This window comes from Phaseolus vulgaris, chromosome 2 (assembly GCF_051622355.1).
Source record: "Phaseolus vulgaris cultivar YP4 chromosome 2, ASM5162235v1, whole genome shotgun sequence".
Classification (NCBI taxonomy): domain Eukaryota; kingdom Viridiplantae; phylum Streptophyta; class Magnoliopsida; order Fabales; family Fabaceae; genus Phaseolus; species Phaseolus vulgaris.
The window spans coordinates 33144067-33167756 of NC_143499.1; the positions used below are offsets into that span (position 1 = coordinate 33144067).

The 23690-nt window shown below is 36.4% G+C and overlaps 1 protein-coding gene and 1 long non-coding RNA gene across 4 annotated transcripts; one reads left to right on the top strand and one right to left on the bottom strand.

Moving 5' to 3' along the window:
- Window positions 1–8985: 8985 nt before the first annotated feature.
- On the top strand, window positions 8986–15141 carry LOC137817139 (MACPF domain-containing protein At4g24290). 2 transcript variants are annotated; one of them, XM_068620378.2, is made up of 7 exons: window positions 8986–9955; window positions 10075–10313; window positions 10727–10928; window positions 11004–11081; window positions 11163–11346; window positions 11501–11667; window positions 14279–15141. In XM_068620378.2, the coding sequence occupies exons 1-7, from the start codon at window positions 9701–9703 to the stop codon at window positions 14981–14983; spliced, it is 1830 nt and encodes a 609-aa protein (XP_068476479.2). In that variant the 5' UTR covers window positions 8986–9700; the 3' UTR covers window positions 14984–15141. The 2 variants fall into 2 exon arrangements, with proteins under 2 accessions (XP_068476479.2, XP_090154750.1); XM_090298624.1 differs by having other exon boundaries at window positions 9174–9955; window positions 10723–10928.
- Window positions 15142–21391: 6250 nt separating this feature from the next.
- LOC137817148 (uncharacterized) lies at window positions 21392–22425 on the bottom strand. Of its 2 annotated transcripts, none has more exons than XR_016519039.1 (3): window positions 22257–22425; window positions 22050–22137; window positions 21392–21583 (listed from the first exon to the last, which is right to left on the bottom strand). It is a non-coding gene; the product is annotated as an uncharacterized LOC137817148 (long non-coding RNA). The 2 variants fall into 2 exon arrangements; XR_011081927.2 differs by having other exon boundaries at window positions 22038–22137; window positions 22257–22424.
- Between the last annotated feature and the right edge of the window lie 1265 nt (window positions 22426–23690).

A 23690-nucleotide genomic window follows, 5' to 3' on the forward strand; every position in this document is an offset into this window, starting at 1 on the left:
AGATTGCTCAACGAGAGGCTACCGAAGCTCGTTGTTATTTGGCGACAGTGAAGGTTGAGTTGGCGAGGGTGGCGGCTGAGAGCGCCCAGTTGAAGAAGATGATCGAGGAGAGAGATGAAAAACTCTCATCCTCGACCACTGAGTTGGCCACCCTCCAGGCGGCGAAGGATGAAGTCGAAACCAAACTTGACCGCAACTTTGAGGAGACCGAGGAGTTACTCAAGCGGAACTTTCTTCGGGATGTGCGCCAAGCCGACGTGCTTTATGGGGGGCCCGCCGGCCTCTAGTGCCTTCAACCTCGACCACGAGGTCTACCAAGGCCGGCTTATGCCCAACGCCGAGGCGAGTGCTTTGGCGACACAAGAGGCGGGATCGGCCGAGGGCAATGAAGACGAAGGTAACCAAGATTAGATTTGCTTTCGGCCGGGCTGTGGCCTTTCTGTTTTGTAGCTTTCTCTCTCCTCCGAGATCGGGTTGTGGCCTCCCTCTTTTGCAATTAATATATATATATATATATATATATATATCGGTCTTTTCTTTATGCGATGCCTTTGGTCATCTTGGGTTTTGAAGAAAAAATTTCCACAAGTTAAAAATGTCGGTCTTCATTTGTTTGGGCGGTCGGCCATTAACTCGAAGACATATTCAAACAAGTATAATTGGTTGTTGGCCATTAATGTGATTGCGTTAATCGAACAAGTATAACTGGCTGTCGACCATTTAATGTGATTGCTTAATCAAACAAATTGAATGGGTGGTCGTCCATTAATTGTGATTGAGTTTATTTGTGCCAACTTATAAGTTTAACTTGGGCTTGTTGATTGGTCTCGGCAGGGTGTGCCGGTTAAGGCTTCATCCAGACCGATCCGAGTGTGAGGTGTTGGTAGGATATGCCGGTTAGGGCTTCATCCAGACCAAACCTAGTTGATCGGTCTCGACAGGGTATGCCGGTTAAGGCTTCATCCAAACTGAGCCAAGTGTGAGGTGTTGGCAGGGTATGTCAGTTAAGGCTTCATCCAAACCGAGCGGAGTGTGAGGTGTTTGCAGGGTATGCCGGTTAAGGCTTCATCCAAACCAAACCTAGTTGATCGGTCTCAGCAAGGTATGCCGGTTAAGGCTTCATTCAGACGGAGCCGAGTGTGAGGTGTTGGCAGGGTATGTCGGTTAGGGCTTCATCCATACCAGACCTAGTTGATCGGTCTCGGCAGAGTATGCCGGTTAAGGCTTCATCCAGACCAACCTTAGTTGATCGGTCTCGGCAGAATATGCCGGTTAAGGCTTCATCCAGACCGAGCCGAGGATTTGTAGGAGAACAATGTTAGTACCTTGAGGAAAACGCTTCGTCAAAACCTCCCTGATAGGGTGAGGAAAGAGTGTGTGACTTTATTTTTATTCAGCTGTAATAAAACTTGAGGTATGCGACAATCCACATCCTCGGTACAATTTTTCCCGAAAGTCATTCCAAGTGATAAGCTTTTCCCTTTGCGACTTCTCGGACTCGGAAAGGTTCCTCCCAGTTGGACGAGAACTTCCCTTCATTTTTTCTCGCATCGCTGCGCATCCTCTAGACGTGGTCTCCCTTATGAAAGCTCATCGGTCGGACTTTGGTGTTCTACTATCTTGACGCCCGAAGGTTGCACGCGGTCTCCCAAATCTTGCTCTTGTTGTGAAGCTCACTTACTAAATCGAGGTTGACCGCTAGGCTTTCCTCGTTTAGGGTGAGGTCAAACATTTGCCTTCGTATGGTGGGCTCGCCCACTTCGACCGAGATCATCGCCTTGGTCCCGTATGTCAGACTATATGGTGTTTTCTGTGTGGTTGTCTAGGGGGTGCACCTGTACATCCAGAGTACTTCTATCAGCTCATCGGTCAATTGGCCTTTTGCCTTGCCCATGAGTTTCTTCAGCTCGTTTAGTAAGACCTTGTTGGTGGTCTCGGCCTGCCCGTTGGTTTGCGGATGTTCGACTGAGGTCGTGATTAACTTAATCCCCAAGTCATCATAAAAGGACTATAGACCTCGGTCAATGAATTGTTTGCCATTATCAGTTATTATTATGTGCGGCAAACAATGCTTTGCCATACAAAATTTTGAACATTCTTAGGCGAGATTTATGCAAGTGGTTCGACCTTGATCCATTTGGTAAAGTAGTCGACTCCCACCAGGAGGAACTTGGTCTGCCATTTTCCTGGTGCAAATGGACCGATAATGTCCATTCCCCAGATGGTGAACGATCATGGGGAGATAAGACTGTGCAACTCTTTCGTTCTTGTATGGTGCAAAGGGCCGAACTCCTAGCACTTGGCACATTTCTTCACGTACTCGGCACAGTCACTCTGGACGGTCGGCAGTAGTAACCTGCCTTCAGGATCTTGGAGGCCATTGTCCGTGGTTTCCGTAGACACCCTCGTGGATCTCAGTCAGGATGTACTTGGCCTGCTTGTTGGTGATGCACTTCAACAGGGGGGTCGAGTAGCCTATTCGGTATAGATAGTTGATCATGTTGTACCGGGCACACTATTGCTTCATGGTTTTTTCTTGTTCTACCTTGCATGTGTCATCCTCTAGGTACTGAATGATGAGTGTCATCCAGTTATCGGTTTCGACCTCGACTATTGCAAGACATTCGGTCTCGGATATACTGGGGTGCCTCAACCATATTTGTACGACTGATCTTTGGTGACACTAGAGATGACAAAGTGGGGCAGGCCGTGCAGGCCAGCCCGCGGCCCGTTGGTAAAAAACGCAGGATGGACTAACCTTTTTAACCCGCTAACCCGCAACCCGAACAGGCCAACAGCGGGGCGGGACGGGCTAACCCGCTAACCCGCAAGAAAAAAAAATTGGCACTTGGCAGCAGCAAGGCAACATAATTAGGTTTTCACAAAATTTCAAAGAAAGAAACACAACACAATCGCGTCAATAATGTTTATGTTTAATGTTTTTGAATTAATGTTTATATTTTTGTTTTTGTTTAATGTTTTGGAATTAGGTATTTTTAATGTTTTGGAAGTGGAAGAATAGTGATATTTGATATTTATCTTAATGTTTAATGTTTTGATGTTTGACTATGTTTGAAAAGGAAGAAAAAGAATTTAGGTTTGATAGTAACAAATATATGGGTTTAATTTGACAATTTTTTAAGAACAAAATGTTAAAAAAAATATATTTAATTTAAAAAAAGAAAAGAAAAAAGAACGCAGACTGGCCCGCAAACCCGCGGGCCAGCTCTTATGCGGCGCGAGTTGAGAATTCTAGCCCGCAATAACTTTGCGGGGTGGGCCAACCCGACCCGCATTTTTGTGAGCCAATGCCGGGCGGGCTGGCCCGCTTTGCCACCCCTAGGTGGCTCTTCTTCTTGGTGACCGACAGCTTAGACAATGATGGAGATCAAGTTCAAGACCAAATGGAGGCCAATACTCAAGGACAAGAAGAGGAAAAGGCTCAAGTGTTAGACGCTCAAGGAGTTGGTAGCCCACTTCAAAGGCTTACAAGAAGTCAAATCAAGGCATTAGGAAATAATGGAAGGTTGTTTTCTCTTTTTGTAATATCTTTGTGTTAGAAGGTGCTTAGAGGGAAACAAATTTTGTAAAAGCATCTTTAGGTCTTTAGTTTAGGAAAATAATAGGAAGCTTGGGGGGTGTGAGCTTAGTAGAGGGGTGTAGGTGTAATAGGGAGGTGCCAAACTAAGAGAGGAAGTCACACCTTCCTCATGCTCTAAGTTGGCGCCACTTTTATGTCATTTAGGGAGTAATTTGAGTTTAATTAGCTTTTCATTTCAGCACCTCTTAGGTTATAAATAAAGGTGTTTGCCTTTGTAAAAATCAGATTGGAAATTAGTAATAGAGAAACTCTACTCAATTTGAGAGAGAATTTGTGAGAACTTGTCTTCTCCTTCACATTGTCTTATCTTGAGTGCATTTGGTTCTCTCAAGTGGCGGCACTAGCTCACTTATCTTGGAGCCTTCACCATCCAAGTGGCGTGACCATCAAACCAAAGCCTCCATCTCCATAAGTTCTTCTTTCTTTCATCTCCTAGTTCATTTGAAGCTTAAACATGTCTTAGTTTACTTTTCTAGCATTTTCATTCGGTATTCTATCTTGTTTCTGAATTTGCTTCGGTTCATCTTTGCCTTGGCTGTTCCTAGTTGTTTCTTCTTCATTTCTTGCTGTTTGTTCGGTTCATTTTCAGTTTTGTAGCTTTCTATTTGGTCCTTTTGATTTTATACACAATTTGTTCGGTTCAATTGACAATAGATGGATCTTCCATATGAGTTTGGTGTTTGGTGCAAGTTTTGCTGAGTTCTTGAAACATAGAACATTGATCCAATTCTATTAAAAGTGCCTAAGCTATCTCCAACTCAAGTTGATTCCATAGAATGTCAAAGAATCATCTCTTTGTTTTCCACTTTGATAGTGGAATCATATCAGACAAGATGTCGACCCTTTTGTTTTCCTCCCTCGGTATGTGCTCCAAGTGTGCTTTGTTGAACCGAGCGATGCTATTTTGGGCGACATCGTAGTAACATTTCAGTAGAGGCTCCTTCACCTCGAACTCTCCCTTGACTTGGCCAACCATAATATGGGAGTCGCTTTTGCACATGATCTCGCGTGCTCTCATGTCGTAGGCTAGGTTTAGCCCAACGAGCAAGACCTCGTACTCGGCCTGGTTGTTGGAGTGTCCACTGTTCTGGTGGTACCGAAACTGTTTCCTTCAGTCGAAATTGTTTGGGCTGACCACTTTTCTGGGAGGAGGGATCAACTCGGCGTTGAGTGCCTCGTCCAGAATTCTTCCCCTCTCGGTCGCCAGGGGTGTGTACCTCGTGAATCGGATTGGTCAGTCTCTATTATCTATGCGCCTGTCGCCCCGCTGGCCTGACTGACCTTGATGGTCCTTCTCTTCCTTGTTCTTCTCTCTAGTAGCCTCGGCTCGGGCTTGGTTATGGAACTCCCTGAGTTCCTCCAACTGCATATACTTAGGAGTTCTTTTCCTCAACTCGTCCAGGCTGTCGGTCAGCTGCATGCACAGGTTATTAGCCAAAGGTCCTGGGCGCAGGGTCGTCAGCATGTGATGCATGACAACGTCCGGGCTGAGGTTCTCCTTGCCACTTTGCTGAACCTATCAATAAAGGTTCTCAACGACTCTCCCTTCTCCTGGCGGATGCCTACCAGGACGATGGAGGTAAGGTGATGTGGCTTGCTGGTGGCGAACTGAGTCTCAAACTTTGTCACGAGCGTGGCAAAGCTATCAATGGAGTTGGGTGAGAGTTTAGTGAACCAGCTAAGGGCTGCCCCCTTCAGCGATGTGGGAAACACTCGTCACAAAACTGCATCGTCCGAGGTATAGAGACTCATATGAGTAGTATATGCATCAATATGCTCGTCCGGGTCAGTAGACCCGTCATATCGGTCTCGGTTGAAACCCTTCCACTTGTCTGGTAGTGGGACTTCAATGATAGTGTTGGTGAATGGGTGTCGACGGGCCGAGTCCATGGTGATGGTCGTCCTGGCCGACCTGTTCATAAAGGATTATCCCTCCATCTCGTGGGTGAGAATCTTGTCTCTTGTCTCCTCCACCGGTCTCGGGTGGGAAGGAGAGGCGAAGGACCTGCCGACCACATTGGTCGGTCCAGTGGACTGTCCTCCCTCCATCAGCTTCTTCTTCATCTCGTCATTCTCCCTTCGGAGAGCTTGCATTTGTTGTTCATTCTTCTGGACAGTTTCCTCTGTCCTCCTCTTTATCTCAACCATTTCTCTTTGGAGAGACAACAACAGCATTGCCTGGTCGACATCAGTCATCCTTTCCATGCTTTTGGTTGAGACCATTTACTTTCTCTCTTCAGCTAGTTTCTCTCGGCCCCACGGTGGGCGCCAATTGTTTCTGCTAGGGAGATGAGACCTATAGAACTATTGAAGTCTTCGTTTTCCTCCTTCGATCGAGCAAGTTGTTAGGGCTTCACTGGGATCCTTCTTGCCTTCGTGCTTCTCCTTCGTTTCTCAGTCTCAGGTAAATGCCAAATGGGGGAGGTATCTGTAGAAGGCACTTCGACGCTCAAGTCAGTAAAGCGGGTGATCGACACTCGGGTAGGTGCACAGTAATAAAATGACGTACCTTGTTCCTTGGAATGTGTGCTATTTATATTATAGTTAATGGGCTTACCTCATTGGGCTTGATTAGTGGAATGGATCACACTTAGGGTTGCATTACTTAATTCTTAATGATAGTTTAGCTTCACTAACCTTGGTTTGAGCATTAATGGTTATACGTGTCGGTCGGTCTGACCGTGCGTGGTGTCGTCCAGCTCAGCCAGATAGACCGAGACATATCTCGGTCATCTCGGACAAGAAGATCAAGACACGTCATAATGTCGGTCGGCCATACTATAGAGTTCTTTTTGTAATAGAGCATGATAAATGATTTCACGTTCTTCGTTGCTCAAGATTTGTAGTTCCTTTCCTTGATTTTGGAATTCTGTGTTCAATATTTTCTTGACTTCCATTAATATTTCCTAGTATTAGAAGCAAAAGAAAATTATTGTAGATACTAAAATATAAATAAATTTTAATCAATAAATCATTAGTAACTTATTAATATGAAAATATATTCTATTACTTCCAAGTTTATTTTCATATTCATGTCTGCACCTATATAACATTAAATTTATAAAAATAAAAATAAAACAAATAAAATAAATAGGAAGTTAAAAGTATTTTCAAAATTCAACCAAATGAGTAAACTAAATATTTTTAAAATAAATATAGCAATATCATATCAATGTCATTGTTGGTATGGTATCTTCCACCTCATCGTCATTGTCATGTGCCTCTTTGTTTAAATAAAATGATAGCTGATTTTGGAGAATATGGAATAATGTCAAGGTCAAGATAAAAATGATCTTCTGCACCAATATTTAAGTCTGACAAAAAAAAGTGTGAGATTCTCTTGCTAAAATAAATTAAGCATCATTATTTTCAATTTATGAATTAGCGATTTAAACATTTAAATCTACTTCACTTAATGAAAATATATCTTGTACAAATATTTTGTGAAATAATGATTTTTCTAAAGTTCAGATTCAATGAGAGTGATATCAATTTTTTTGGGTGGGAAGCAAAAATCTTCTTATAATAATTCAAAATCAAATTTTCTACTGGTAAAATTTTTAAGATTAAAATTTGTATAAGGAAGCTTATTTTCATTGATATCTGAAAAAAATATGTTTAAGGTAATGTAATTCATTGAAAAGAATTCAAAGATTTTTATTTATTAAGTGAAAAGAGAGTAGATTGAATACTCCTTTATTATATAGAGAAGACATGTGAATAATTTTTAACAAATACAAAAATATAAAGTGATAAACGTATTATTAAAAAATAATTAAAAAAATTATTATAAATATAAAAATTAATGTTTTTACTGATTTGTGTAATGAGATTTTAAAAAACACTTAAAAAAATACATCTAAAAGAATATATTAAAGAGTTGAGGAATTTAAAAAATAGAATATTATAAAAATAATAATCTCATTAAATTTTTTTAGCCTTCCTAAGTTAATTAATCCCCCTTTCTAAAATAGTCTTACATTCTTAATAAATATAATATATTGAAGAGTAAGGTATAGATGATTACGTTAGTGTTTTTTTTATAAAATACACGACTTCATATTAAAAAAATTAATATATATATATATATATATATATGTATATGCTCTACAAAATATAATTATGTTCAACCTATTTTAACATTTAAAAATAAAATATAATTATTATTATTATTATTATTTTCTACGTTACTTTATAACAATCACATAAGTTTCTTTTATCTAAATAAAAAGAAAGTATTTTTTTAATATAATTTTAAGTGAGTTATTTATTATACTCGTTTCAGTTTTCTTATTTCAATCTATTTATATACTACCATATATTTTTTCTTTCATCATAACTAACGTTTTTTCTACATATTAATTTAATTAGGAGTATAAATAGAAAAAAGTAATAATATCTTAAAATTTTAAAAATGACACATAAATAAAGAAATTTTTATTTCAAATTTAAAAAGAACAATACATATTTATTAATATAAAAAAAGAAAAAACTTGTTCATATATTGACTCTTGATTATTTTACTATCGATAGATGTTTAAAATTTTAATGCTACGAAATTCATTTTGTATAAGTAATTTTTTTAAAATAATATATGATAAAAAAATTGATTACTTTTTTTCAAAGAATTTCTTTTAGGAATCTTCTTAAATAGTTAAATTCTGTGCTGTAATGAGTAATTTTATTATTTAGGTCCCTTAAAATTACTATTAATAATAACTATTTTTAAAACTTATTTAATTTATTGTATTTGTTAGTTTCTATATGCATTTAATATTTCTATATAGCGTTCTCCAAGTCGTATAGAGACATACATGGTAATTTGTTTGATAAATTTTTTATTTTAAGTTTATTTTTTTTTTCATACATATTTTTTTTTATGGAAACCTAGTTATGTACTGTTTCCAAAAAATCTTATGCAGTAGGATAAGAATGTTATTTTCTAAATAATATACCATACTATATTTTCTAGTTCTACACCTCTAGAAAACAAGAAGCTTTGTTCATACCAAAAACGCCCTGTGAAAAAGTTTTCTAAATATTGATTTTTTTTCTAAATTTTGTGTGGATATCAGTCTGTTAGTTCTCTTCGCTGCAGAGATGTCTTAACTCAGACAGTAAAATGTCTTAAAATGACCAACTTATTTACTTTTTGAATTTCATTTTTAAATTTTTTGAATAAAGTTTTAAAATTTAAGATGCTACATAAATATTGAATGAAAAAAATCATATTTGACTTTCCAGCATGATACATGCGGTAAAAAAAAAGCATTATATATATGTATATGTATATATTTTGAATGACATGTGATGTTTCTAGAAATCCATCAAGAAAAGTTTCAGACTTGTTAAAATATAGAAACAGAGAAAATGAAGTAAATGATAGTTAAGAAAGATTATTGTTGGCATCGGGAATTGGTTAGGCGAAAGAAAAAAAGAGGTAAATTTTTCAAATGTGTGTCCCGTGGGGTTGAACAGAGAGATTTGAAACATGGGAGACTGGTCCCATTTTCCCTTTCCTTTGTTGCGTCTTGGTGTTACTATAAAGGATTTGCAGTAGGTAAAGTCCAATGAAAGAGAGGAGAGTAAAGTAACGGCAAATGCATCACAAGCTTCAGTTGACACAGCGTTACCCATTCTTTTCAAGCATACACATAAATATTATTCTTTCACCATCTCAATGCTATTTTCACAATAATACAACTGACACAGTCAAACTCCAACAATTACATTTTATTCAACCCTTTCCTCGCCCTCGCACACCAGCTACCTTACTCGCTACTTCCTCTCTACTCTTCTTCTTCACCCTAATCAAACCTAGCTACTCTTTTTTTCTTCTTCTTTTTAACTCGCCTCACTAAAACCTGCGTAACATTCACTCATCCCATCTTCTTCCTCAACCTTCCACCCACATCTAACAATACCCATTTCCGAGTAAACCACCAAAGACAACATCTTATCCGTTTTGGCCCACACCCCACATGGCATAGCTAAGCCATTTGAATTGGGCTTGGTTGGCACCGTAACATTAAACCAAAGCCAGCACCTTTCTCTCTCTCTCTCTCTGTGGAATCAGTGAACTGATTTTGGGTTGGGAAGATGGCGGTGGAGAAGGGTGTTGAGATGGTGGCATTGGAGTGTCTGGGGAAAGGGTTCGATATAGCTAGTGATTTTCGGTTGAGGTTTGCAAAGGGGATTCCTGGAGGGAGGTTGGTGGTGCTTGATGAACATAACAAAAGGGATATATTGATTCCTGGAACTGGCGGAGTTACCATTAAAGCGGTTTCTGAGAATATTCGGTGTGATAAAGGGGATAGAATACGCTTCAAGTCTGATGTACTTGAATTCAACCAGGTCCTTTTTCCTTTTCATCTTTATGTTACTTTTTAAGAAGCAGATTTCAGTTTTGAATTAAGATCTGTGTTGTTTTGTGCATCTTTTTAGTTAATTCTGTGGTTCTCTCCTTGTCGCAGATGTCCGAGTTGCTTAATCAGAAATCGGCAGTGCAAGGGAAAGTTCCTTCTGGGTATTTTAATGCGCTTTTTGATTTGACTGGTGATTGGTTTCGTGATGCCGCTGACACAAAATACCTTGCTTTTGATGGGTATTTCATTTCACTCTACTATTTGCACCTCACTGCTTCTCCACTCGTACTGCAAGAAGAGGTAAAGAAGTCTGTTCTGGCTCAGTGGGATCCAGCTTCATTGTCTAGGTAAACACTAAGCTACTACAACAATCTTTGGCGCATAGACAGATATGGCATCTTTGTTTTCCCTATGTAAAATTTATTCGCACTTTCTATAAGTTTTAATGAGATTGAATTTGATACATTCAATTTGTTGCTGGTTTTTGTGCTTCCATTATTTCGATCATCCTACAATGGTAACCAAATTAATAAAGAAATGTAGGATTTTCTTGTCTTCTACATGAGGCTCGAATTTCCTTTTAGACATTCTTTTTTTCCTACTCTCCTTGGTAGCACCTGTTTCAGTTGATGTTAGTTTCTGCGTTCGTGTTTTAATGTTTTATGGGTGAAACTGTTTGGCCGAGTAACTGTATTGACAGTTTGAATGGTGCATGGTTGGTTTTGATAAGTACATGGTGCTAATCAATTTTGTTAGGCAGGTTCATACAGACATATGGTACGCACATAATAGTGGGCATGGCTGTAGGAGGTCAAGATGTAATCTGTGTCAAACAAAAACATTCATCAAAAATTCCTCCTGGTGATCTCAGGAGACATTTAGAAGATCTTGGAGATTTTCTTTTCTCAGATGTGAGAAGCCCTTCTTTACTACAGGGGAAGACAGCAGATGGAAAACAGAAGGTAAAGTGCTATATCTTCTGTAACTTTTAACTTATTTGTTACTTTTCCGTTGATTCTTTCTGTCTATTCATGTAGGTCCCCGAGGTCTTTAACCGTGTGATGCAATCTAACACAATGCAGTTCACTAGTATTTCAGAAACATCAAGCAAGGATGTAAGCCACAAAAGAGAAATAATTTTAATTTGAAATAAAGATGTTCTAGGGTTGTGACTAAATTGTTTTATCTTGGAGCAGGGCCTCACTATTATTTGTTCAAAAAGAGGAGGAGATATGTTCAAACACAGTCACTCAAATTGGCTTCAGACAGTGCCTTCTAACCCTGACGCAATCCTCTTCAAGTTTGTTCCTATTTCCTCTCTTCTGACAGGAATTCCTGGAAGTGGATATCTTAGTCATGCAATCAATCTGTATCTACGATGTATGTTCTAATCTGATTTAACATTGTTTCTATAATCCGCTAATCCATTTTACACCTAAAAACTATTTATATATTTTTACCTTGCACAGACCACTGTCTATTGTCTTTATTGTTGAGGTAGACATCACTTCATTGGTTCACTTACTCTTTGCAGATAAGCCTTCTCTTGATGATTTACAGTACTTTTTAGAGTTTCAAATTCCGAGGCAATGGGCACCCATGTTTTGCGAGCTGCCACTCAGGCATCAGCGGAGAAAGACTGCTTCCCCTTCACTGCAATTTAGTTTCATGGGTCCGAAGCTTCATATCATCTCTACACAGGTACTGCTAACCAAACTCCCGTGTCTGAGCGAGAGCAAATATTGGGCATGTTAGACTTTACTCCTACCTTTGAGGTTAATATTCTTTTAGAAGGTTCATACTTGGTTAGTGTCAGGACTTTCTCCTATCACTTCTGGCTTGTGACAAACTAGGCTGGGGTATAAAATGTGGTTATGCTTCAACCAGCTTTTGTTTCCAACCTTCCTAGTTCTTTTATTGGATACACTAGCTGTTAGTCTGTTACTGTACTATTATGACTAATCTTACACCCAGGAACCAAAGTGACCATGGACCAATCAGAGTGCCTATGTGATCGGTAGAATATCGATAATGCGGATTAGATCCAATTGTGGCCCAATCTCCTATAAGCCGACCGACTTAAGCCACCCCATTTTGAGCTGATTTGGGGAGAATTTCCGACCGTTATTCTAGTGCCAAGGTAAAACGGAGTAACTCCTCATCTTTCAACCCAGGATTTGCAATTAGCTTAGAAGCTGTTTTGTAGTACCTAGAGACCTTTCGGAAACCTCTCTAACCAAACGTGACTCTGCTATAAATACAAGACAACTCTGGCTTGAAGGAGCACTTAAACACACTAGGAGAGAAGGACTTCTATCTTTATCACTCTCTACCAGAACAGTTACCCTTCTTTCATGTGTATTATTGTTATGGAATTGGACCTGTAGGAGTCTGAAATAAATGATATGATGTAGGATTAGAATGTAAATCTCGTTAGAAATGTTTTGATGAAGCCCAAGATTCATGGGCCAAGCAAGGTATATGGGATGAAAGAGGTGATATTGAAAAGTACATTTGAAAGGTCATTTCTTTTTGCGTCCCCATAGTTTCCATTGCACCCTAATGGGGGTAGTTAAAAGGTCAAACTGCCTCTTTGTTGCCACCACCCGTGCAGTGGTCGCCACCGCCCCCTTGTCGTAGCACCACCTTTGTCTGTGTGTTATGTCATGGATGAACTTAACGAAAAAAGTGTTTTGTATTGTGCAATCTAGAAGCATTTTTTATGAAAAAAATGACTTTCGAATTTTGTAATCTGTAAGTTTTTTTCATGCAAAATATTATTTTCGGATTACACAATTTGAAAATCTTTTTTTTCATAAACCTAAAAAGGCAAAGTGGGAATTTTCATATTTATGGGGATGCGGAAGGATATTAAGGGGTGCAATAAGAAATTCCCCATTTGAAAACTACTAGTATTAGCCCACCCACTAACAATAGCACTAGAATGTATTGGAAACACATCTAGAAAGACATTCCAAGATGATCTATGTATATCTTATATATTTGTATTGAGAAATACGAAGGAAAACTTTTGAAAATGTACAAAGTTTTAAGCCTGGTGATTTGGCATGCCTATTTTGTTGATTTAACTACTTGTAGCTTAGGGTCTGCAGTTATGCTATATACATACAATTTTGTTACTTTTTCATGCTAGTAAGCTGTAGTTTAGGGTAAAAGAAGCATTTAAGAGGATGCACAATAGTAAAGTAGTTGGACCAAATAATTTCCCCCTTGTGAACTGATTATTCTCAAACCTTAAGGACAAAAACACAATTAACAATAAATTTTCTTGTTTGTCTATAGAGGAAACGAAAAGATAAAAGAGAGAATAACAGATATCAAGGATGTGTTTGGTAGAAAAAATAAAGAATGGAAATATACACAATTTGATTATCTATATTAGCTAATAATAATCGATTATGTTTCAGTCAAGACAAACTCAAATACCATTAGTGGAGCAGTTGTAGTTGGGTCCTGGATAACCGTTAATGCATGTAGCTGATCTCACTAAGTGAGATTTTTCTTTTATTTTTCTGTATATGCTTCCTTCAATTTAATTTTTCTTTTGTAGCTATTTCTCTATGATTTTAAGAATTTTTTAGTATACATGTTAGGTTTGCGCTGTATTTTGTCTGATTAACTGGTAAAATTTGGTTTTTCCATCAACATTTATCTTTCCAAAGAAGTGGTCAAGGTAGTCAGGCAAAAACATAATACTTTTTTTTAAGGAGAAATAGGGGCTTTTATTTCCAGAGCTCTCTAGGAAAGTTAGCAAAAGTATATTTTCTAAACCAGACCTACATTAAGATGTTCAATTTACAGAAGTCCAAGCTGCTTCCTTTGAAGAATCTCAAAGACTGCCAACTAGTTAATTCTTACATTTTATTTACCCCTTTAGCATCGGAGTTTAAACCAGAATGGCTGGTCCTCTATCTTGTGTCATGTAAAAATATCTTGCATGCTTCTGACTACAGTGGAAGTGGCAGAATACCATGTATATGAAGAAGTGTGAAGTTTAGATGATTTATACATTTTAGTGGGTCACGTGAATGTCTGGTCACCTCTGATCATTTTGGGAGCTCAGATGCTCTCAGTTCCAACATGTCATAACATGTGAGCAGTTCCATGCAAGCTCCTGGCCACTTGAGCTATTCTTTCTGTTTTCTTCATGATATGTGCTGCACAGCTTTGCAGGGATTTTTACTTGTTCTAGTTGTTCCTCTCATCTGTTTCTGAAAACTTGTCAATCCTTTATTCTTATGGTTCACACCATATTCTCTTGTTAACTGTGGTCTTTTATACAAAATGTCAGGTGGTAAGTGAACAAAAACCTGTGGTTGGCATGCGCTTGTACTTGGAGGGAAGGAAATGTGATAGGCTTGCTTTGCATATACATCATCTTTCTAGCCTTCCAAATAAAATGATCCTCTCTTCAAGAACCTCAACCTCGAGCATGCCATCTATGTGGCGAGGATCCGATGATAACGATTTGAGTGATCAGTTTCTGGAACGAATAAGATGGAAGAGATTCTCAAATGTGTGCACAGCAGTGGTTAAACATGACCCTAACTGGTTGAATAGTTCTGGAGGTGTTTATATCGTTACAGGTGCACAGCTCCTTAGCAAAGGCAGTTGGCCAAGGAATGTGCTTCACCTGCGTCTTCTCTTCACTCATATACCCAATTGCAGTATCCGGAAGTTAGAGTGGTCTGCTGCCCCAGAGGCTTCAAGAAAAACATCTTTTCTCACAAATTTGAGCACAACATTTTCATTCACACAGCATGGCAACACTGGTCCTCCAAAGCAGGCTCCAACTGCACTCAATTCTGGTGTTTATCCAGATGGTCCACCTGTGCCCGTTCGCTCCGGTAAACTACTTAAATACGTGGAGACAGCTGAGGTAGTGCGAGGTCCACATGATGCTCCTGGCCATTGGTTGGTAACTGCTGCTAAGCTTGTGACTGATGGTGGTAAGATTGGATTACAGGTTAAGTTTGCATTGCTAGATTATTGGTGATTCCGGGCTGCAGTTCACTCATACTGCTACTTATGTGTTGCTTGAAATGGTTTTGAAACTACACATCACTTGTATATTCTTTCTAAAGGCTTTGTACAGTACAGTATACAAAATGAGTGGCTGTTGGCATCGGGCAATAGAAAATTTAAATTTGTCTATTCCGCTAAGTCTGGGTAAATCTATTTAAAATAATGTTTTTATTGATGAAGTATTTTAACTGGAGATTGCAAATCTTTTGTAGCAAGATACTTATAAGAATATTTAACCTTGGCTGTTTAACTACACGTATCAAGATTATTTTTTGTCTAATTTGAAGAAAATTTTCTATAAACTCTTCTAATATATAAAAAAAAATTAAGAAATTAGCACTATCTTTTACAAACTTCCGAAAAAAAAAAGTTTTGTTCAAACTCTTTATTTTCTTCCTTATTCATGATCTTTTCAACCCTTCATATTTCACAAGATATGTTCACAAATGAGATGAGAGGAGTTATTGAACATACATGGACAGCGATGGCATGGGTCAAAATTAGTGTTCTCTTGTGTTCTCATTTGTTAGTGCAGCACATTGCTCTACCCGAGCACTAATTTAATGAGTGCATTTACGTTTAGTGAATAGGACGTGTGCACTATACCAAAAGAAACAGACATAAAATGAAATCATACCAACTTCCTTTGATATTTGCTACCTTAAAATCAATGCATTAACATTAACAATCATTTAAGGAAAAGAAAGAGGAGGTAGTTGATACTGTGGAAAGATGGTACAAGTGACCATATCAAATGCATAATTGGGGGGTTCTTCCTAATGTGTAGCTTTCTTGCAATTCTCTGGGTATGCATATTTGTTATATTTAAGTGAACACTATCAAATTAAATTTGAGTAGAAAATTATTGCTATCTCCTTGATTTCCTGTGTTGATTAGTAGCCAACTTTAATTCCTGCAATGGTTGTGATAATTATAATTGTAATTATGGAACTTCACTTGGAATGAAAGGAATCTTGATGGGATGCCCACTGATTGCGTTGCGTCTGAATTATATAATTAACTGAAAAAGCGAATAAGGGGAACAACGGTCCTCTTTGTTTGAACCACTTTCCAAATTGCAGGACCCAATTGACAACAAAATGGTCAAAGCCTTGTTTTTATATTTTCAATATGTTTCGCAAAAAACGGCTATTTTTATCACATTGACCATTGACTATTGACCATTGCCCAAATTGCCGTATACCAGGTTGAGAGAAACAAGTGGAGACAGGTGGCTGTTCATACTTTGAAAGTAGAAAAAAATGACACAAATAGAAGGTAGAATACGTAGGTGCGTTAGACCAGTTTTTAAACTTCATTTCTCAACCTCATTTATTTATTTTTTATATTAGGTTTAAAGTTATGTAATGTGTTTGAATTTTTTTCAATAATAAAAAATTTAACACACTAATATAAATTATCAACTGAAAGAAAACTCGTACTTAATCAAACATCTTCTGGAAAAATGTATTTTGAATATAAGAAATTATGAGTAAACCTCATTTTAGGAAACAAAAATCCTATTTGTCATTATTAAGTCAATATTGAAGCTTCTGAATGTGTCAATTATAATCATGTCCCGTGCACAATTTTATACTCACAACTTATGTGTGTCTAAATTAGCCTACGTATGTATGTAAGATTGTTCCAATGACTAATTATACCGACCCATTCTCCTATTATATTGAGAATACCAAAGAACTTGGGTGACTGTATATTTCTCATAATCGAGTCTTTATAGTCATCATTGACAATTATGAATATTATGAATGAAACGACCTAATCAATGAGTCTTAAATGATGAACAACTATTTATGGAACAATAAATAACAATCATACGAGTAATCCAAAAGTCTTATAACAATCAATTCAAAGAGCACCACCTGAGAAATCTATAAATACGCACCCTCTAGAAAGTCCAATCTATCTTATCTCATACTATTAACTCTCATACTATTAAGAACTTATCATTTTTGTGCTCCTACTGACTTAAGCATCATAGAGTCTTTTTCAAGCGGATCTCTCACTCTCATCGGAGACCAACTGAAAGCTCGATCCATGAGGAACACCCTGTCCTCGTCGAGTTATACTCCCTGAGTTCATTTTTGGTAGAAAACATTTGACGCCCACCGTGGAGTCTTGGCAAACTTTTTCCAGGACCACCATAACAACTAGACACACCTTATCAACATGAGTTCTCCACAAAGTAACATAAATCAGTAGCTTGAGGTTCTCCTACGGAGGAGTGAGGAGAACTTGTAGAAAACAATGGAAGATGCCCTGGGTCAAATGCAAAACAAAATGGAGAAGGACATGAGTTCCCTGAAAGAACAACATATTGAAAAATTGCAGGCATTGCATGATCAGATAGCTCGAAGGAGTGAGGATTGCACTTAGGACGATCTGGATTACTCGAGGCACATGACGAAATCCCAGTAGGGCTCCCTCGACTATTCTACTCGCCAGGAAAGGACAACTTCCCACACACATACACATAGGTTGTGAGCGGAACCTAGACGAGTTCCATACCAGGTTTGACTTAGATGAAAATTCGAGGGCACAAACACCAACCCTTTAAGGTGATACCTAACCCTTTAATCAACCAAACCATGAAAGCTAATTTGGAGGGCTTCCATCCTTTCTCGCCCGGGGTCATGAATACCCAACTATCAAGGCGGTGGAAGTTGCCCAACCTGGAGAAGTATGTGGGAACCTCAGACCTAGAATGTGAAGGTCTATATAACCCAGGCAAACCTGTTTTTGGAGAATATGGTCATGCACTACAGGTTGTTCCCCACCACTTTGGCAGGAATAACCCTAAAATGGTAATACTCTCTACATCGAAACTTAGTAGATTTTTTCAACACATTGTGCGGTCGATTCTTGGCTAGGTTTGTCGAAGCCTATAGTTGCCACCTCAACATCTCTACACAACGTAATACAAGGGGAGAGAGAGGGCCTAAGGAAATACACGACCATATTTTCCCAAGCCATACTGAATATACCTGACTTACACCCAACAGTGTCCATGCATGCCTTGCTGGTAGGTTTGCATCTTGGAAAATTCTTGGATACTTTGTATGTCGAGCCACCGAAGGACATGGACCAATTACGGGTCAGGGCAGCAAGATATATGAGCATTGAGAAAAATGAAGGAAGGCAATGAAGGCGTCAACCTTGACGTTCTTCTTGAACTTTAAGAGGAAAAGGTCAGGAAATCCTTTGGGGGAACAAACTAAGCACTGTAGTTATCACCAAACCCAGGGCCATAGTACAAAAAAGTGCTTCAAAGTAAAAGACCTCCTGGAAGAGTTGACCAGTTCGGGTTCTTAAACTTTTTTATGCATCAGATTGAGAACAACCACGATAGAAGGTCAAGTTGGGGTCGTGGGAGAGGAAGGAAAGGCAGACGCTGTAACATGTCAAGAGGTTCGCATCGGGTCGGCACACCACAGAGGAGTAGGGCTAGAACTGCCCAACCAAAGGTAAGGGAGTTCCATCAAGAGCTGGAAAACCAAGGTAGACCCAAGGTCTGCATCAGCATTTCAACAAAGCCTTGTTATAGTTAGAATTAATTATATAATTTCAATAAATTACTATTTCAACAAAGCCTTGTTATAGTTATTTAAAAAAAATAGTTTGCAAAAGTTATTTATAATAATTTAAGGATATTTAAAATTACTAAATTAACCCAACATTTATAATTTTAAAATATTTAAATTTTAAAAAGTATTTATACAAATTTCAAACACTTAATATTACTAGATTTCGAGTTTAATTAGTTAATATAAACTATTCATAGTTTTGATACAACACTTTTAATAAATTAAAGGTCAAGTATTGAAAGTTTCAATATAAAACATTTTTAATGATTTTTAATTTTTTTTAAAAATTATAACAAATTTTAATTATTTACTTTTGTACGTCACAACAATCTACACCATTCAACTCAAACTTTTAAATAATTTTGACTTGATTTTTTAAAACGTTTTACAATCTTTAGTCAACCTATTTTTAACTTTAATTATTTTTTCACTTAAAAAATGGAAATAGAAAATATTCAACATAAACCTTACCTTAGTTTGTGGCTCAATTCCCTATCTAGCACCATTTATACTTTTATTTCCCCATCTAGCACCCTTTTGTTTTTATTTCCCTATCTAGCACCATTTTATTTTTATTTCCCTATCTAGCACCCTTTTATTTTTTATTTCCCTATCTAGCACCATTTTAAAAATAAATAAATAATAATATTTTTATAATTTTAATTTTAAATGTATTAAAAAATAAATATTTGTAATGTTTAAAATAGTCAGAAATATAATTAATAAATAAAGAAATTAGTTTTTACAAAATAAAAATAAATAAGTAATAAATTAAAAATAGTTAGTTTAAACTTTTTCATTTTATGATCAATATATATAAATAAATATATTAAAAATGTTTAGTTTAAAAATGAATGATCATCTTTCATTTAGAAAATATTAAAAATTTAGAAAATATTAAATGAATGACACTACAAAAAAATGTGTATATTGCGACGGTTATTTTCGCAAAAACTAGCATTTTTAACCGCTGCATTATACTTCTGTGACAGTACCGCGTACCGCCAGAATTCTTGCCGCCACAAAGTTTAATGTGGCGGTCAATTGAGAACCGTTGTAGCAGACGCCATATTATACATTGTATAAAGTGGCGGTTTTAAGCGTGTAATTGACGTCATTTATAAATGTCATAATTTTAAATCAATTCTAACGTAAATAGTGGCAGTTTTAAACGCCACTTAATACATTATAGTATGACGTTTATAATACCCATTATAACTGTCATAATTCGAATATTAAATATTTAATTTAATTTTTAATATTTATAATAATTTATTTAATTCTATTTTATAATTTGATTTCATAATATTATTTAATTTCATATTATAATTAAACTTTAATTTTGTTTTTAATATTTATAATAATATATTTAATTTAATTCTATTTTATAATTTTAATTAATTTCATATTATAATTAAACTTCAGTACACAGTTATGTTTCATAATATAATTAAATTATAACATAAACTAATTTCATAATATAATTATACTTCATAATATAATTAAAATTGGTAAATATAATAATTAAAAGATAACTTCATTCATTGAGAGAACAAACTTAATAATGTCAAACTAATCCAAACAACAAGTAAATTAAATTAAATTAAATTGTCAAAATATAAACTCATATTTGAACATACTACAATAGAATTCTTAGTTCTAATTTATCTTGATGCCTCCACTTGATCTTATAATATTTTGATCCCTACTATCAGGTTTTGCCAATCTTACTAGATTCCTATTCCATTTTGACTTCTTCCATGACCCGAATGATCTGAGTTATGCACCATGTTTGTGTTCTCCTACAGTAAACTACTACTGCTAAGGATTTCAGTTTTTTATTCCAAAGCTGGACTAAAAACACTGCATCATCCTCAATCGCATCTTTGGACTTGTCAGGCTAGGAGTGAAACTCAGGGTCATTGTCAACCTGTAGTAATAATTAAAAATAAAGATCATTATGAAATGTATATCTTCATATGAATGCCAACTCACATATATTCCTAAAGAATTCGTCATCAACATAATGTGAATTTTATTTAGACAATGATAATATATGGCAAGATATGGTCTATGAGAATAACCTATGACATTGATGGTTAACTTGGATAAATAGCATGCAGATTGCACAAGGAAACAAAGTTCCTATTTACACTTAAAATTTCAATTTACAAATAGGTACTAAATAGTAATTTATGGGCAATAAAAATGTGAACCCCACATGTATTATTTCAAGATTGAGTGTCTCACATGCATCAAAACATCACAGACTAAAATGGAATTGTTTTAAACCCAAAAAACTCATAGGCCCCACAAGTATTAAATTTGGCAAATACATAAAGCAATAAAGTTGATGAAACTGCTCATACAAGCAGCAAGGTAGAGAAAAGTAACTAACTTGGTTTTCCTAGAAACTGTGTACATAGACCAGAAATTTGACGTAAGAGTAAAATTATAAATCTACACTATAGACCAAAATATTTTTAATAAAAGATGAACATTATCAATGATTAGTGATAAATTACATTTACAAGTTGGAAAAAGGGATAACGTGAAAATCAATTCAATAACATTAAGTTGCAGTCCACAATTCTAGATTATATGTTTGTCACTTATGAATATCTCAGTTCACACAACACAAATAAAACAGTACCTCTCCAACGAAAGAGTGCTCAATGTGAATGGTGAAAGATTTCTTTGTCATTTCTCTTGTCGTGTTTAAAATAAGATCAAACAACAAAAATAGAATAGTACCTCTCCAACAAATTCTTTGTCATTTCTCTTCTTCTTTCAGTTTCATCATACCACATGCAACAAGATTAATTTCATAAGCAAATATCATTATCAAAGTATATGCTAGGGGTAGTCAGATATATACTCCCTCATGTTTAACTTATTCGTAACGATTGCAAGCATAAAAATATCCCATCCTTTCACCATGGTTTGACCATCCACCAAGCCGTAGCCTATGCAGAAAAAAATATATATCAAGAAAGGGGTTCACATCATTGGGACCAGGAGATGACCGACAGATAAGCTGAGTTGACATTGCAATAATCATGAAATTAAGCAACTTTAGGTGTATGAGAAATGTTTCTGGACTATAATAATAATATTAAATTATCAAGACAAAGTAACTCACTCAATAACTTAACAAGAATTAGCACGTTAAATTATTCATGAGTAATATATACACATTCTGCATAACAAAATTTCCAATGGTTTGATCTGTATTAAGTGAAAATTTAAAAGCAATTAAAATATAATTCAAAAAAGATTTGAAATTGGAATATCACATAATTCATAAATTAACCAATAGTACATGCCACGAATTGAATAATTCAAACATCTCCATCAAATCATTATCATTCTAAGATTTAAAAAATGGTGATCAAATAAAGTAATTAGAATATGGAAAACCTAATATCTCACAAGCTTGTCGAAAATGTTGAGCCGTCCATTGGACTTTGAGTGGAAGCTTCAACAATTTCTGCCAGAACTCTGATGAGAGAAGGGAGAGCTGGTCATCGACAAAAGTTTCAATCAGAACTATGAAAGAAAATCCAAATACAAGGACACATGGTAAAAACTACATTCATAAAGATTACTAAAAAAATGTTACAAAATATTTGTGCTTGCCTTACGCAATATTGTAGAAAATTGGCACGTAAGCTCTTACATTCTCCTTACATCAGCAACTTCAGTATGTGATGCATCTTGCAGTGACTTTTTGGTGCCAGTAGGATGCTTCTCCTTATCCTTCTCTTTTACAAGTGAACCCACCTTTAGAATTATTACCTTGAATGTTATCAGTGGATTCATAGAACTACTCAACCTCAGTCACTTGCTTCTCAAGCTGTACAAGACACAACAAAATTATTTTTTTCAACTTGAAATTTCGTAGTAACAAAACTAACAATAAGCCCACAACTTCATGGCATTAAATTTGAACTTAGCACCAAAAATTTAAATTAAAATGTTTAGTTTCATATCAAACATTGATAAAAAAAAATAAACTATATATATTCCTTCACTTACATATCAGCTAGGTAGTAATGGAAGTATGATGCAGAGAAAAAACACGAACACCAACTTCTTCATAAATTTATGGTTAAAGACTATTAAAAATTACAGCAAGAACAAAGCATAAAGTCTAGGTTATTAAACAGTTCAGATCTATAAATAATTGTATAACAGATCAAAACAAAGTGCCTCCAGAATGTGATGTTATAAGGTGCCTTCAGAATTCCCCTTCTCTCCATATATATTTTCAAAAAAAAATAGTTCGATACACTTAGGGTCATCAATACAATACATAAGCTTAGAGTTGAACCAGATAAAACAAACTAGATTTAGTTTGAGAAAATCCAAATTCATTATATAAATATTTGCTAGCAAGAAAGAAAATGGGAATAAGAGCTCATCAAAAAATTTACGCACTTTACAGAGAGCACAATGCACATTAAAAAAAAAATCCAATTTGAACATGAGTGAGGCTGACAGTGAGGGAAGCTTACCTCTTAACGTCGTGTTTGAAGCAAAATCAATGAGACCAACGGTGAGTCTAATAGTGAGGCTGACGATTCGCGGTCAAGCTAATGGTGGGAATCGTCGTGAGAAAATCTTTGTGAATGAGGCTAACAAAAATGGATTGCGATGAAGGTGCAAGTGATGGCTAAGTTAAACAAAGAAAGGAGATTGGGAAAGAAAAAGAAACAAAGGATTTAGGGAATAGGTTTACAAAGGATTTTCGAAAATTTTGGGGAATGAGGGAATGAAGATAAGAAAAGGGTTTAGGGAAATAAAAAATTTGAGGAAATGTGGGAAATGTAGGAAACGAAGGAAGGACTTGTAGATACGATGGAGAGTGGAGAGTGAAACAAGAGGGAGAAAATGAGTTTGTTTTGGAAAAATCCAGCGTAAAGGGAACCTACGGTGATGTGGCGGAGAGAAAATGGTGAGTGGCGAAGAGAAGACAGTGAGTTGCAGAGAGAAGATGGGGGATGTGCCAGAGAAAAGGCGAAGAGCGGTGGGGAGAAGACGGTGAGGGACAGAGAGAAGAAGAAAGGGTTT

What these genes read in the sequence shown, in the direction of transcription:
- LOC137817139 (XM_068620378.2), top strand. Translation starts at nt 9,701, where the DNA reads ATGGCGGTGGAGAAGGGTGTTGAGATGGTGGCATTGGAGTGTCTGGGG. An exon ending in CAGAAACATCAAGCAAGGAT is followed by an intron (nt 11,082 to 11,162) that starts GTAAGCCACAAA and finishes ATCTTGGAGCAG; the next exon opens with GGCCTCACTATTATTTGTTC. An exon ending in TTCATATCATCTCTACACAG is followed by an intron (nt 11,668 to 14,278) that starts GTACTGCTAACC and finishes ACAAAATGTCAG; the next exon opens with GTGGTAAGTGAACAAAAACC.